This window comes from Prinia subflava, chromosome 12, assembly GCF_021018805.1.
Source record: "Prinia subflava isolate CZ2003 ecotype Zambia chromosome 12, Cam_Psub_1.2, whole genome shotgun sequence".
Lineage (NCBI taxonomy): Eukaryota > Metazoa > Chordata > Aves > Passeriformes > Cisticolidae > Prinia > Prinia subflava.
The window spans coordinates 9723066-9739917 of record NC_086258.1 but is presented as its reverse complement, the minus strand read 5'-3'; the positions used below and the strand labels follow the sequence as shown (position 1 = coordinate 9739917).

Below are 16852 nucleotides of genomic sequence, written 5' to 3'. Positions count from 1 at the left end.
GGAGGGAGAAACAGAGCTCTGAGGATCACCTCTCGTGGTTATCTAACTGCATCCCTCCACTGCAGCCCCAGCTGAACAGCTCCTTCCACACAGACCACTGACAGCTCATAAATTACAGCACTGCACGCCGTAAAAACTAAACCTACGGATAATTTATGCACTTGCAGCACATTAAGCTGAACAGCTCATTTGTGGCTTATATATAAAAATCCCCAAAAGACACACGGCTTAAATCATAGAAATGGCAATTTTTCTGCAGTTACTGAAAAACAAACTTCTGGATAAAATGATCAAGAGAACTGACAGACAAAGCCAGGCAGAAAAATGAACTTGTGTCACATCAACTGCATTATGTTCTTAATAAACTGGCATTTATTAATGTTTGTAACAGTCTGACAGACATGTGGATGACAATTTTACACAGACTGGGACTCCCTATTGCCTTTCTCAAGTCTACAGTGTTCTGACATAATAATCTAGAGATTAACAAGACAGACATTTAAATCAGTATTTACTGCACAGAACACAGGACCATCATGTCCTCCTTCACTGTGCTTTCTCTAAAAGAAATCAACTAAAAGAAAAATTATATTTATATAACAGTTACATTTATATCAATATATACCCACACCTATAGACATATATTTATAGAGCATTTATTATGCTTTTATATTATGTAAGTATTTTTGTATAAAGTACTTCCTATATGCGAAATAGTCAATGTTTTTGTAAATGCCTATAAAACTGCTTTGCCTAAATCTGAGATCAGAGGAAGCACAACAGCAGTTCCAATGAATACAGTCATGAAGGCTGCAGACTAAAGGCAACACACTACTGGATTCTTCCAAACTATTTCTGAAATGAGAAAATTGTATGACTCAGCAGTTATGAAACAGCAGCCAAATATTCTTTGGTATCACAAAATACCAAATATTTAATTACTATACAAATCTAATTACACAATTCTAAAAAACTAGCATGAAACTACCTGAAGTCTGATTTTTATGATTTTCAATCCTCTTATGTTAAAAGCTGGAGGATCATTGCTTCCAAATACACTTTTTCAGTTAAGAAGGAAAGCCCTTTAACACATATTAAAGTTGTTGCCAGTATTAGCACAGAAGCATTTCATATCCTCTTAGAGCTGCCAAAACGTTTCCAATGGGAGTCAGGTGCCTTAATTATCTTTGAGCCCTTGGAAGAGTTACAAAATAATTCAAGTTGAAAGAAACTTTCTCACAGCAGCAGATGCAGAGAGCTCATCTGGGAAAGATGTTTCTCTAAATTAGGAGAGGGAAAAGGGTTCATGTATCATTTTACCACAGCCTCCCCCTCTTATAAATGTGTCCACTTAGTGCAAAATCAGACTGGAAGGAAGACTACTTATTCAAATAAATAATAAGTGCAGAAAATACTAAATAGTTATCATTTTAATGTGAAGAGATTCCTGTCTAAGTGGTCACATCAACACTTTTTCCTCATTTAAGCTGATTGACTCCAATCTCTGCTGTCCTGCTCCTCAGATCCAATACCCCACTCAGCCTTTGACTTCAGCCCTTGCCCTGCTCTCATTGACTCCAGGAAGCAAAAGGCCACAATTAAAGCCAGACTTAAAATGAAGCCTGTGTGAGCTCAATCTTATGCTGCCCATCATCTCCCCTTGTGAGGAAAAAATAAAACCTAATAAAACCTCTGAATTCTACAACAATCCGTATCAACTTTGGAACTGCTCAGGCTACTTCAAGATGAATAAAAAATCCCCCATCAAAGGAGGACTGTGTTGCATTAGCAATGGACTGTCAAGAAAAACTCTCCCTGTACACTGACATTTTCCAGGGAAACAACAGCAGAGCTCATGTACTTCCTTCTTGGCAGGCTCTGGAGCCTTCCTTTAGATAAGGGAGGAAAAACATCTTCTCTATCCAAGTCCAAATCTCCCATTTCTTAAGCTACAGTCACTAGGATGTGACAGCTGCAGGAAGAATTGGCTGTGAACCCAGTCAGAATTACAAAGAGGAATGGAAGTGATCTGTGCAAAACAGACAAAGCAAGAGCTGCATTTTCTTTATACTACTTAGGTTTTCCTTTAACAAAATCCCAAGGAACCTGAAGATAAATAGAATAATCATTTTAAGACAGAACCAACTAAAGACACAGCATAAGTGAATTTTTATATATTAAGCATGCAATGAAAAATTAAAATATTTAGAACACTCTCTAAAGAAATCAGAAAACATCAAGCCAGAGAATAAGGGGTGTTGTGGGGATGTACAGAGAACTAAATCCAAACTAATCTTATACCAAAAGGCCTCTGGAAATAAAAACTCCAAGCAGAAGAAGCAAAGAGAATGAGAATATTCAGAAATGTAGTTTTCAGAATATGATTTTGCCACTTACCACTTGGACAGCAGCTCTCCCCACGTTTCAAGAATTTTTTCTGCACACTCTTTGGAAACATCTCCAGAACCACTTAAGAGTGGTTCATCATTGTCTGCCAAGAGAACAGAAGGGACACTTCAGCCAAAGGCACAGGGAAGGCCAGCAGGAAAAGTGGAAAAGCAGAAACCCAAGTTATATCCATTTCAGCTCAGAGCCAGATGTTTCTATACCCAGAAGTGGTGATGGTTTGTTTTAAAAGAATTTTTTAAAAGCAGAAGAAGTTCTGGAAAATGTGTTATGTTTCAAGCTGGGCAGGTCCTGGTACAGTTTCATCCCTCACAGATGGCTCTCCACTGAAACACTGCCTGCTGACACTTCCAAACAACACCAGTTTCCCTTTCTGCTCTCAAACCTGCTCACAGCTGCTCAGGGAGGGGCAGAAGCTTCATGAGAATCCCCAGTTTTAGGAGTCTTTCTCACATTGTCACATTTCACAGGAGGCCTGGGCTGAGAAGAGCAGGGACACTGAAGTGCCAGACAAGGGAGAGGCTGACCAGGAATGCCAGGACACTGGGTATTGAATCCTGCAGTATTCCAGCAAGAAACAATCTCTCAATCAGGCAGGGATCCTGTATCTTTTATAACCACGTTATTCACCACCTGCCCTTTCTCACAGTCCACAAAGCACAGGAGCTCCTTACCTTCCTCCTCATCATCCTCTGGAGGGGATGGGATCATGGAGCCCTGTGACCCCGACTGGGGCAGGCGCAGCGAGGGGCTGGCAGTGGTTTTCCTTCTCTCCCTCTCTGACTCGCTCTCCAGGCACACCACCTCATACAGCGTGTCCGAGTTGTTCTTCCTGTCCTTTTGCTTGATCTAGGAAACAAGGCTCATCTCACTGAGGAAGCCACACAAGTCCAGATCCCTTCCTAAGGCTCTGGAATGGGAAAGCTGAGGAACACCTTCCATCCCATCCCACAGTGGGAATGTTCATACCTGGGACACGCTTTAATGCAAGGTGCAGGCTGTCAGTGCCCCTGGTGCCATGAAATGTGCTGGGAGCGTGCTGCTCCCAAGGCACAGTGCCTGTCACAGGCACAAGTGTGGATGTGGCATCCACGGGCAGCTCACCCTTCCAACCATAAATGAGCTGGACAGAAATGCACTGCTTTTTAAAGCTATAAATGCATCTGTGCTCTAAGAGATAAAGGTTCCTCCACATGCAGCAACTTTGCCTTTATTTAAACAGTTGTGGAAAACTGAGAGCAAAACCTTTAAAATTATGCCAAATTATTCTTCAAAGAGAATTTATAAAATGAGCCAAAACAGAAAAGGTTTCTGGGGATACTGATGGTGGCAAAAGTAGTCTTATAAAATTTGCTCATATTTATTTGAACAAGATGAGATGAGCTTTAAGGTCCCTTCCAAACCAAACCAGCCTGGGATTCCATGATTTTCCCACAGCAATGGTCTTAGCAAAGCTTCCAACTCTGTGTATACCCTGCTGCAGGAACAGAAATTGCTGAGTCCCAAAGTCTACTCTGTGGCCCTGTTTCTCCATGATTTTCAATGCTTTGGTACCTTCCTTTCCCCTTAAGGAAGGATTTTTCTTTGTGAAGCGCTTCTAAAATTCTAATACATTTTAAGGACTTAGAATCCTTTTTCCTAAATGAATAAAAATAGACAACAGAAAAGAGAAGGTGAAGAAAAGAGGGAAATAAGATTTATAATTATACTCCACACTAAGCTCCCAGTGCTCAATTTTATTCTTTGGAGCATTAAAAATGAAGAGAAATGCATCAAAACTAAAAATGACTAAATCACTAAATGTAATCGGAGCAATAAAATCCCTCTACTTTCACTATTTCCGAATACAGAAACCCTGCCAAAGCAAGATAAGCCAATTCTCCACAGCTGTATTTTTAATAGGCTAATCATGACTCCACAGAAACAGGTTTCCCTTCCAGGCTTATCAGGCAGGACATTCTATATTTGTTGCTTCCACTACGAGTTTTGATAATCTTCCATTAGTAAACACTGGAAGTTGGATAACCCCACAGTGTCTGTGGAAAAAGAGCCCTGGCCAAGATAAGTCACAATGTCTGTGAATTTGGTAAGACAAAAGATCCAGAATTAGCTCACTAAGATAAGCTTCCTTTAAACTGCCAAACAGAAAAGGCACCTTTTGGAGGCTGTAGAGTATTTATAGCCCAACAGCCTTTACTGCTCAACATCTCCATGTTCTACCTCAGAAATATTCTACATAAAAAGGCTGAGCTCATCCATGAAGAATTTTTCCACCTTGTATTTTGAAGGGGTTTTTTTAACACAGAAAAAGAATCCTTGGTGAACTGCATCTTTGTTACTACCCAGATGCCATTCTTTGTTAGCACTTAAAGGCAAGTGTAAAAAGAATGAAGAAAAGCCTCTTGCTCAACTCCAAACCTCTTTAAATAAGAGCTCTTATCAAGAAATCAGGACTCCAACACTGCTTTCTTTTTGGGCTGCAGCCAGAATTGCTAAGCCTTGAGAGAGCACGTACATCCACATTGTTATTTGCTTTTATACATTTCCAGTTTTTAAAAAGGACTTTCATTTCAGAACAATAATTTCTAGAGCAGAAGAACAGCAGCTACTTCAAGTACATGATCTCTTCAGTGACTTGGACCTTCAACTTACCAGCCTTATTTTGAGACTAAGTTATTGCCTTGTACTGTTATTAGGAATATTCTGGACAGAAATAATGCTTCCATTTTTACTGGACGGGTAAAAAAGTAAGTTGGAAAAAACAGTAAAAATTTTTAACAAGTTCTAGGGATTTTTGGTGGTTGCTTGGATTTTTTCCCCCCAGGGCAAACTTGGGGTATGTGTGAAATCCTTGTTTCCAACCATGAAGAAGGGGAAACCAGACTTTGACAAAAAATACATTCCTTTGGAATTTCATGTGGATGTTTGCTCATCTAAAAAAACTTCAAAAGAAATGTTCAATTTGTATGATAAAATAAGTTTGGTGATATATCAGACACCATGTCACCAGGATTACAGCAAGGACTTTTTTTCTTCTCTTAACCCTTCATTTCACAATTACCCCTCTACACCCTTATGGCAGCAGGTCTCAGCATGGCCTCAGTTTGCAGATAAACCCTCTGCTCCTTTTCTTGCTGTGGTTTGGCTGGGAAATCCTGAAGCCTCTCTGTAACTTTGCAGACTCATCAAAGCTATCAAAAAAGCTATTTCAGGCTCTTTATGGGAACTGCAGATAGCCAGCAACAATCAGCACAATAAAGGGCAGCTTCTCTAAAGTGAAGTGCATTTATTTTAGCTCTTTGATTCAGGAGGAAAATATTGCATTATCAATATTATATTAGTAAAGGTTTTAGCCATCATAGGGAGAAACAGCCTACTAACTGTCAATTTTATTTCTTTATTTTTTAACACATTACCTGTTTCAGTTTTAAGAAAAAATTTTCAGTTGAGCTGCGTTTGCTGAAGGGCCAGAACAGCCTCTCATTAGGTGAGCAAACTCTGATTTTAGTCTCCAGAATGAATCGAACGGGCTCCTGCACCTCAGTTATCACCAAATCCACAGCAGTGGTCATGAACAACACTTTATCTAGAGAGAGAAAATGAAGCCACAAGATGAAAATAAGTATTTCATATACAATATTCCATAAGCCCTTTCCCAGTAACATGGAAGAACAAAGGAAACTTTCCTTTTCAGAATCGATTTTCCCCCTCAGTTAACATCTGAAAACCCTCTAAGTTTCAAAACAGGGAAATTGGATCACTGTATAATATCCACTAGAGAGTAAGGAAACTGCAGCCTTCAAGACAGAAAAATGATGTTGTTCAAGAGAATAAAATTCTGCTTTTTCAATTCCACTGAAATGTATCCAAAACCTTCATTAAACATTATAGAGGATCTGTGCACTTAACTGCACAGTGCAGCTCTCCTGCCATCCAGCCTAATCACACTTCAATTCTTTTTGGTTTTAGAAGTTACTTAAGTGTTTAAGACCATGATATTAAAGGCATTTAAGACCATCTCAGCTGTGACATTCCAAACATTGACTACACACTCTGAAGCTCCACCAGAAGGCAAGAGGGCTCAGTGACCTATGAGATCTCTCTGGCAGGGAATGATAAATTGTGTCCTTCAGGCAGGATGGCATCCACTCCACACCAGACTGTGCCCAGCTGACTTTTCTGACTTTGCCCAGTCAATTCCCATTAACTTCCCAACCTCTGGCACACAGCAGTGACAAGAGATTGAAAAGATGATAATTCAGCTGACATCTTCAAAGAAGTAATGACAGTCTCTGTCAGGACTTGGGAGAGCAGTGCAATATCAGATATTTTTGGATGATGGAGTGGTTTACTTTCATTTTCACGGGTATAGGAATCCTTCTGGTTAATTAAAAACTTGGGTTTGGAAAGATCTGAACTGACCACAAGACACTGAGCAAAGCAAGAGCCTGCAGAAGTCATTTAGTGCAATTCTCAAAGGGATTCTTAAAAAGCTCCAGTGGTGCCCAGAGCACCTGCATCCTGCTCCACACCTGCAGAGCCTCCTACTAGGACACGGTTCCTACAACATATTACTGAACATGTTTCCTTTTATTTGTCTTTTTTTTTTAATTTGATGTGGCATTTAACACCCTACTTTCTCAGAATCTATCCCATCCTGTGAAAGTCTTTTGTGGGATTTTTCTGAAGAGAAAAGAAAATGGATCCAATGCCCACTATGGGAGTAATTTCCCTGCCTAGGGATAACATCTGGCAACATTCATACCTTTTGGTGTTTCTTCATTTACAAACTGGAAGTGTGGAGACTTTTGATTCCAGCTCCCAGTGATCACGTATGATTTCCCATCAGAACTTTTACCCATGGACTCCTGGAAACAAGGTAAGTTTATGTATTTTTTTTTAAATTAAAGAAGTTTCTCCATATGTAGTGCCAGCCCCATGAATGCAGCTACCATGTTCAAAGCACAGCACTTTAATATTCAGCATGTCTAAAAATAAGGTTCCATGTTTCTTATTTCAGGCCCTGAATGAGAACAGTTATGACTGACTGTAAAACTGGGCAAGTCCCTTGACCAAGCACCGGGTCTTGTTCTAACTGAGCAGCAGAGGCAGGGATTCCACTCAGCTGCCCAGAGCCTCACCCTCAGCAGTGGAACTTTAATTCCCACCAACAACTGCAGAAGGGGGCTCTGTCCATCCTGGGATCATGCACAACCATAACCAAAACTCTTACTGCATTTTGCTAGGAGAGATCCTTACCAAATCCAAAAGGTGCATGTCGCCACTCCGAACGTCTTTCCCACGGCTGAGGAGAAGGCCAAAACATCTGCAAAGCCAGGCAAAAAAATGCAACTGCAAAATTAGACATGCTCATAAACAAACCATGAACATTTCTTATCTAAGTATTTGCTGTCATACATCACAAACAGCCCATGAATCCAGTGACAAACATCAACACATCTTGACATTTGAAAGCAGCATCAAGCATGTCCAGCAAAACAAAGTCAAGCCAACATCAAAAATGTCCAGCAAGATTTCAGAAGCATATTTACAAAATGGTTTTACCCTGCTAACAGCAGCCTGGAAATTGCTCCATTACCTTAGTGTAATAAAGTCACTGCTAACAAGGGTTCCTTATACTACATTACTTGGCCTGCAGTTTTCTGCCCTTCCTTTGGTGGCTTTTTTTGGGTTTTTTTAGACATATTTGCATAGAATTTACCCTTCAGTAGAGACAAGGATCAGATGAAACACCAGGACCTCTTTTATGATTTCATTTTGGCCTTTTCACAAAGACTTCTGGCCCACACAGGTATGTCCCACTTCATCCTCTGGTTTACCACACTCAAGAGAAGTGTGGCACTAAATCACACAAATGGAGCATCCACAGAATAATTACTGACCTGCTCCCTCAGAGGCAAAATACTAATATTAAACAGATTAGGAATCTTTTAAAAATTGATGACATTACCTTTCAATAGCAAGTTCTTTATTCGTTGTCTGTTGCACATAAATCACTATCTTCTTATCAATCCCCTGGCGGAGTTTGAAGCATTGCCTGTCCTTGTCTTTGGGAACTGCACTGTTATTCATGAGGAAAGGAAAGGAAAAAAAATCTCAGGGGATCATTTATCTGCATTCCTTGGATATACCAAACCCAGCATCAGACACTGGTGCAGCTCCTTCCACCATAGCACTCAAAACCTTTCTTCCTTGCATGCTGTGATCAATAACGTGAAAGAAATGGCAACAGATTTAGGTGAAAACCAAGGATGCCGTTTACAAAATACAAACTGGGGACTTATACTGTGGGGGTCAGTACTGTAAGACCTCCAGCTAATTCCAACAGTTTTTAGGTATTGATTCCCATGTAACATACAGTATCACCTATAAGAAAGTGCATATTGCCTGCTCTCACAGGGATGTGGCTGCTGGGGCACGACACCAGCCAGCCAAGGAGTGAGCAACCCTCAGACTATTTCCCTTCTTTTTGCACAGGAGAAGCCTTGCTAAATGCTGCAAAAAGAGGAGGAAAACATGTAACTACACTTCAGTGCCAATCACACGCTGAAGTCTCAGCATCAATATTCTCAGCAGCACGGTGACAATGATGCACTTTCAGCTTCAGCAGCAATTTTGCTGAGCACAACTTAAAAGGCATTGCAAAGGACTGAAAAGACAATAGAAAAAAACAAAATAGGAAAAGCACATTGCAGGTAGCACCAATGTTCAGTTGAACAACCACGATTACCTAGTCCAGAGAGTTATTACTGTATTTTTTCCCAAAAATACTTATGTCTGGGATTCATTTAAACTAGAACAGGAAACTTTCAAGAAGAGAATTTAGGGACCACCTCCGCCTCACACTCTCTATTCTCTCATTTTCCAACAGAAGAGTCTGTACCTGAAATAACCCTTCCCATCATCTTCCTTGATTTCCAGGGACACGGAGAAGGTGAAGATGTCGCTGTCGGGGGTCTGGGGGGTGGCAGTGGCTGAGAGCGGGGTCTGTTTGGCGGAGCGCCGGAAGGCAGTGGCAAAGCTGTACAGGATCCGGCTCACCTGCAGCCAGAGGGCACAAACGGCAGCTCAAACATGCCTGGATCGTCACTAATTCACAACAAATTGTACCAAAATCATTCCGTTTTAGCATCCAATTAACTGCTTTTTTACGCTTCTTAGGATAAACTGTTAACCGTGCATTATCCCATAACTAAGGTTTGTTGGTGGATGGATTACATTATTTCTGAAGTGCCTGAAAAACTTCGCTTAAATTTCAGTAATAACATTGACACGTACATAATTACCATTTGACAAAAAGCTTGCACTTACAGCCTCTTGGATTTCACATCGGAAGACATGAATCCTGAAGAGTTCTGCATTGTAGTGGCTTTCAGTGAAAGCAAAGCAATCACTTTCAGGGGTCCCATCGTGCCCTCGTACACAGAAAAGGATTTTATAGATTGGATAATTTGCTATTTCTGTGTTTGTCTGAGGATCTAAAAGTCTGTTAAAATAAAGAGAGGGGGGAAAAAAAGCAAGCTTGCACCTTTATAAGAATTATTTCAGCCAGACATAACTTGCAAGCTTTAACAATTTCATACCTCCTAGAGAAAGTACACCATAAAAACTAGCTCTTGACTGTCATTTACCCCAAAGCACAACCACAATAACAATATTTAAATTGAACAGCATAAAAAAAGTACAATGCCACAGATGTTTCCATCAATAACTTCCCCACGGTTTTCAGGGATTAGTCTTCAGAAAGTTACACTAATATTTGGCAGTGGACAGACACCTCTGTTAAGCCTTGTGTATAAGACATTTTCTAGCTCTACTGCTAGAAAACTGCTAGAAACTGCTTTCCAGGCTATTTCCCAAGAGTTCATCACTAATCAGTCTCACTATGGCTTTGGGGACAGCTTGGATCATCACAGCACTTTTTGGCAGAGTGCTTAGTAAACAAAGCATCACTGTTCCCAATATAAAACCCCCTGTTCCCACTGCAGAAAATCCAAGCCAGGTAAACCCTGAGCTTGCCAAAGGAGCTAAGACAAAGGCAGAGCCCCCGATACCTGACGGTGCCCTCGGAGACGTTGGGCACGGACAGGGTGACGTCCAGGGAGATCTGGCACTGGCCGCGCAGGATGGACATCATGCGCAGCGCCTCCACCTCGCTGCGCGGGGCGTTCACCGAGGCGCAGCCCAGGTACGTCAGCTTGCTGAACACCACGCTGTCCTCGTCCGTCACCGGCGTGAACGGGCTCAGGTCCTCACAGTCTAGGGCACACCACGAGGGGAGAGTGAGAAACAAGGCAAGGCACCCACAGGGGCACTGTCAGACACTCACTGCCCACGGAATAGGAGACATGAAGCTAAGAACAGAGAAGTCAGGCCCGGTCAAAACACTGTAGGAGAGCCCTGTACTTGTATTTTACACAGCCAGGCAAGTAAGGTTAATATTTGTGCACACATCTCAGTGCTGGTATAGCAGTGTTTCCAGAAGACAGGGCAGTTCAGCAGATATTAACTCTTGCATTATATAGATAACCTGGAATTTACTGCACTAAGTGATTACAATGTGAGACATGGAGAAAGGCTAGTGACCACACCTGTACCTAAATTCTCTTCACTTTCCCCACAAAAAACAAATTCCTAAGATATTACCAGGCATTTCCCCCTTTTTTTTTCCTAACCTCCTTCGGATGGTTTCACTGGCAAGCTCATTTCTGGTTTCTGCAGTCCTGCCACCGACACTGGGTTAATGGTAGAGGATGCTGACGCTTCCAGGACAACAGGTTCTTCCCCATCTCCATCAGTTCTGACTTCCTCTCCATGGTCCCGCTCACTGGACTGATCCTCCATGGGTGGGTCCATCAGCACGTCCTCGAGCTCCCGCCGCAGCTGCTGCTCGCTTCCATTCCCCACAATCTGAGAGCCACAGGGTTGGGACACAAAAAAGAGGAAAAGACTGTTCAAACAACAAAAACCACCCCTCAGGCACAGGGTCATTCACAAGGCTTTTTATTTACCAGCCAAAGCAGCAGTCAACAAATTTAACCCAGTTACAACCATAAACACAAACTGCGGGGTGCAAACGCTCACCAGCATGGATTATATCCTCCCTGCCCTAACAAATCTACAGGCTCAAAGCAGGAATTTTCTAGCACTAGAAAAAGCAAGGAGATTACTTTCAAACTAGTCTTTAATCACCAACTACAAAGACTACCTTTGACAGAGAACCTTACAGATGCCCACAGTACGGACTATAACAATTCTCAGATTAGTACCACAAAGGGACAAATATAATTAAATGTTACATGGTTCATGGGCAAGACAGCAAGGTTTCACGGGAAGAGAAGCATCTGGGACAAGATTATGCTCTGATGCTGAGGAGAGGTAACAGCATTGCTTTGTTTCCTAGTGCTCGGCTGCAGCCTGACCCTGAGCTCATTGAAGTCCACATGAAAGCATGAAGCCACCTCAACAGTGTGAAATATGGTCCTGAAATGGGAAGGGAATGAAGGCATTCATTTCAGGAAACTCTCAGATACCGCTCCTACACAAACTCTTTGTCCACTCCTCTGCAATTAATAAGTTTACAGAGTATTTACCAGATGCCATCAGCATAAGGTACTTGCTTCTAACACTTCAGCTGCTGCTGGTTTTTCCTGCTGACACCACAACCCAACCCCAGGAGCACTTCCATATTCTCACCACTCTGTAAACTCACTTATTTAAGATGCTACACGCCAGCTAATAAAATCCAAATTACGCAACTACCCCAGAAAGTAACAACCTAGTGACTGTTCTGCTACAGAATCTAAACAACAACAAGAGACATTTATGCTCTTGAAATTGATGCAAACAGAATGTCACTTTTTGTACAGATTAAAATACACTCGTGTGCTGTGATCACCTGCCAGGAGCAGGACAGGGTAACTGCCTTACTCAGCTGTACACCCACAGAGGGAGGCATCTGTCACCTGCAACCAGCTACAGAAATCCACAGATTTCCATTTTCCTCCCAACAGTTTTGGTATTACTTTGAGTGATTCCTTGTGGAAAAATCTTGCACAAGCATGAGGTCATCAAAGGTAGAAGGTTTCCAAGCATCAGGTTTATTATTCAGGTCTTTGCAGGCATTAATCAGAAAGATGATGACGATGGAAGATGCACCATGTTCCTTTACTGTATGGAGTTTATGTTTTGCAACAAAACAGAATTAATTAATTATAGTGTCCTGTCAGCCCTTTAAAGGCTATATATTAAAAACCTAGTTTTTCTAGCTTACAGAACCTGTTCTATATGAAACCTGAAGTTAAAACTCATTCTGGTAAAAAACTGCATCTGATACACCTTTCCTCATAGTCAGCAGACTTTGGTTTGGAAAAGGAAGGTGAAAAATTTGTATCCAGTGAGAACTACATGTTGTACTGGTATTAGTATAAAACGTACATGAAAAAGGTTCTATTCTATCAAGATTAAAAGCCAAAAGATCTGAACAGTGATCTACTCTATTTGGTAAAACCATCAGTATGAATAACATATCTAGATGTTACATCTATAAAACATGATCTTGAAAATAAAATTTCCCAAAAATAGTAGTGACAGGTAAAACACAAATTCAAGTGGCTTACAGAAAACAGGCATGTAAAAATAAAAAAACCCTCATAGATATTCTAAAATATCATCATCAAAACCTCATTTAAAAAGCAATTTAAACTTATTTCTCCAAGAAAGCTTTTCTTCTCATCCCAGACTACCCTCAAAAAGAATTTTAAAAGGCACAGTAACCACAGTTTTAATAGTAACCACACATCTGGACTAGAGGAGCCCTGCTGTTCTCATAGCCCCAAAAATCAAGCACAACAAACCAGCTGCCTGCAAAGCCAGGCCTAAAACACAAAGCAAGGTTAACTTCATGCCACCCAAGGTTTCTCACACAACCATGGATTCCTCACATCATGGGAACAGGCACATGAAGGTGCCTGAAACCCTCCTGCAGCCCCAAAAGCAGAGGCAGCTGCCAGCACGGGGCACAGCCAAGGGCAGAAGGGAACAATAAACACGTGCACTTGATAAACGCCTGAGGCTGAGCAAAGAAACCACCACCCTAATCATGGCTTTCTCCATTTCTCACAAAACCCAGAACTGACTTACTTAACCTTTACCTAGGAGGTAGCAAACTTCCTTCAGCACACCAGGGCGTTTCTCAAAGTGTGATTTATTCCCTTCTCCTGATGCACGTGCTGCTGGCCTCTGCTGGGAGAGGTCTCGCTGTGCTGGGGAGTTCAGAGCTCCTGCTCCCCACTCTGCCCCAGGAGCAAAGTGGAGCCCGGTGCCACTGCCAGTGGGCACAGGCAGCCACAGCAACAACACTGGAAGGCAGCTGGCAAAGTGTGTTTCAGGAAAACATTCACTGACAACCCCTTTTTAAACTGAACCAAGTATTTCAGCACTGACAGAAAGCAAAAACACATTTATGAATCAACTGAAGAAAAATATGGTTCCTAATTATATTCAAAAGATGTATTTCTCTGTTTGGACTTGAGGAAGAAAAGAGGTGCCAAACAAAAACTTACATTAACTCAGTCCACAGCACTATTACTTAGAACTACAGCATTATCAGCAAATTTGAAACGAGAGCCTTAGGCCTGATGTACAAATTCACAGCCTGTCACAGTCAGCAAACACAAACCTGAACTTGCAGCACCCTCCTCAGACTGTGCTCATTAGCAAATGAAACATCCTCAAACTGCTTTTCTAAAGAAACAGAACACCAGAGAGAGACACCTGCCCAAACAAAAACCTGAACGCAGTTTTTGCTTTTCTTAGAGGGCACATGAAAGAAAATGGGGTTTGACACATACAAATTAACTTAGTTAAAAGTACCAAAGCAATTGCTTCTGCCAGAAAAAAAAATCTCATTTGTTCCTATGAAATACATAACCTCAGTTCTCATGCTGTACTGTTAACATTAATTTTTCATGACCTACTGAAACACTTTCAGATATCACAGTGACAACGCTTTTAACACACCTCTGACAACCTCCACTACTTCACTTCACTGGCAACTGAATGGCTATTTGTAAGCTGAGGAAAAAATGTACCAAGAACAAAGCCATAGGCTACGACAGAATGTCTCTGTTCTTGTAGAACAATACCAAAACACCCAAATTTTTGTCCCTAAGAACAGCTAAAAAATCTTCCCATTTCCTCTGCTAAAAGTTTTCTCCTCCTTAAGCAGAACGAAGGAGGTTAACAGGAAGGCCCTTCTATGGGGGAATTTGGACTGCACACTGGGTGCTTGTTTAAGGTAGAAAATTCCCTTTCATCAGTCAGACTGCAGCCAATAACCAACAGCACATGGTTGCCATGCTGGAATACTGAAAAGCTCAAGGTGAATCACTTTGTTCAAGGCTTGTGCTCAGTCCTGGCACCAAATTCATAAAGAAGCTGAAGACCTACAAAGCTCTTTGGCATTCAGTGCCAAATCAGAGAACAGCATAACTATTTTACAGCCGATGATCAGGAGGCAGCAGAGCTCATTATCTTCCTTCCTCATCAAGAGAAAAGCACACCTGAGAAAAGCACAAACTGTGTACAAACAGCTCCCAAGTACAGCAAGAAGTGCTGCAGACTGACAGTTCATGCTTCCCAATTTTCCCTGGGGATAACAGGACGGAACAGAGAATCTATTTGACAGTGTCTGTCTCCTGGGATCTCACACGATGCTTCGGGAGCTGATTACAGACACTGCCACAGAAGCATCCTCAAGGTAAGCACCACTAGGAGCCTACTCTGAATTCCTAAGTGTTGATGCTGATTCTGATCTTGATGCTTGCTGGTATTTGCAGCGTTGAGAAAGACAAGCATGAGGCTACAGCCTTTCAGCAGGTTTCTCAGAGGCTCCATGCTCAAGAAATGTTTGTGTTTTTTAGACTATTCTGTGATGTGAAGTGACATCTTCTGCAACAACCATAAAACATAAGTGAACTTCCTTGCCAGATTAAGCAAAAGATCAGTCTTGAGACTCTTAACTGACAGAATTCATTTGAAGTCTTGTACAGAAGAAAAGGGCCACTACAACAGCATGTCTTGCCCAGGACTCAAAGGAACAGAAGAAAAACAAACAAAGCAGTTGGGAGGTAAAAGGAAGATGAGCAAAAGCATCAAGAAATGTTCAATAAAGTCTCTGTTACAACTACTTCAAAGGAAAAGAGGAGCACCCAGTCCAACAGGTAGAACACAGGATTTCTTATCATCTTTAAAGACACAGATGCAGCTGTAGACAGACATCAGTTTCTTCCAGTGGAGGAATATCTCTTTCCATCTCCCACAAAGAACACAATAACTCGACTCACTCTAGGGAAGATCCAGTTTTCAACAGATTAAAGCGATGGAATTTGGAGTCATTACCTTACTTGTGCCACTTTTCTTAAAAACTGCTGAAATACAAATTGGGATGAATGTTGCTTTAAGTAGCAAAAAAAAAAAAAAAAAAAAAAAAAAAAAAAGTGGGTGACAAGGGTTTCTTTTTAGAACAGCACTTCTATAAGTGAGAAGATGTCAGTGCCCTTCCAGCTCTCACAAGCCTTTCACACATGTTCTCTGATTCACGTCAAGTTGTTAGTTATAACTAATCCTCTATGTTTCTTAAAGAGAACATTTCACATTGGGGAAAACTTCAACGTATCCTTGAATAGATAGATAGGGTCAAATCCATGTATGCTAATATTGCTTTCCACCTGAAAGCTGTGATAAAATCACAGTTCCACGTTCTTGACAATCAGTCTTTTCATCCTAAGCACTTCAGGAAGGATTCTCTAAAGTGGGAAAAAACCCACAGCTAGTGATGGAGAGAACTCTTACTCAAAACCTAATTCCCACCTCGGACATCAGCAGTGAAGGAACTACTGACAAAGCTAGCTCTTGAATAAGTTCTCCCTTCTGTCGAGTTTTCCACAATAAAGAAGTCCCTCTTTAAGCTATCTATGGTTAGTTTGATTTAGAAGAACAGGGAACAAACTCAGGTTATTGGTTCTTACCTTCAGTCCTGTTTTTTCATCATCACTACCATTATTTGTAGATGGTGTTTCATCCCCTTGCCTGGAAACCAAGACAAAATCTTCACTGTTAAGAGTGGATACCGAGTCTGAAGAGACACTGATTTTTCCAACAGAAGCCTTGTCATCCATGACTTAAAAAGGAAGTTCGATTCATGAATGAGATTAAATATGTTATAAACTCCTGAAAAACAAAAATCATAAAAATACTTATATAAAACTTCATGCTAAAATGCTCAAATGTTTCTACTCAGAAACCTACTGACTAATTATAAAAACTAACTCATCTGACAGCACAACCAAGCTCCAGCTCCTCTTTCAGTACACACTCAAAGTCCTGCCTTCATTTTGCTAAGCAGCACAGGCTATTACAGCAC

At 41.3% G+C, this 16852-nt stretch overlaps 1 protein-coding gene across 1 annotated transcript in view; it reads right to left on the bottom strand.

Annotated features, from left to right (window-relative positions):
* The window catches only part of RABGAP1 (RAB GTPase activating protein 1), a 59744-nt gene that overhangs the window by 36714 nt on the left and 6178 nt on the right, over positions 1-16852 (bottom strand). The window contains exons 2-12 of the mRNA XM_063409879.1: positions 16458-16659; positions 11103-11337; positions 10482-10686; positions 9739-9913; positions 9311-9468; positions 8378-8488; positions 7666-7732; positions 7172-7274; positions 5823-5992; positions 3081-3255; positions 2398-2491 (exon numbers count right to left, since the gene is read on the bottom strand). Of these exons, the coding sequence (XP_063265949.1) occupies positions 2398-2491; positions 3081-3255; positions 5823-5992; positions 7172-7274; positions 7666-7732; positions 8378-8488; positions 9311-9468; positions 9739-9913; positions 10482-10686; positions 11103-11337; positions 16458-16607 (1643 nt within the window). The 5' untranslated portion in view covers positions 16608-16659. The remainder of the gene's footprint in view (positions 1-2397; positions 2492-3080; positions 3256-5822; positions 5993-7171; positions 7275-7665; positions 7733-8377; positions 8489-9310; positions 9469-9738; positions 9914-10481; positions 10687-11102; positions 11338-16457; positions 16660-16852) is intronic.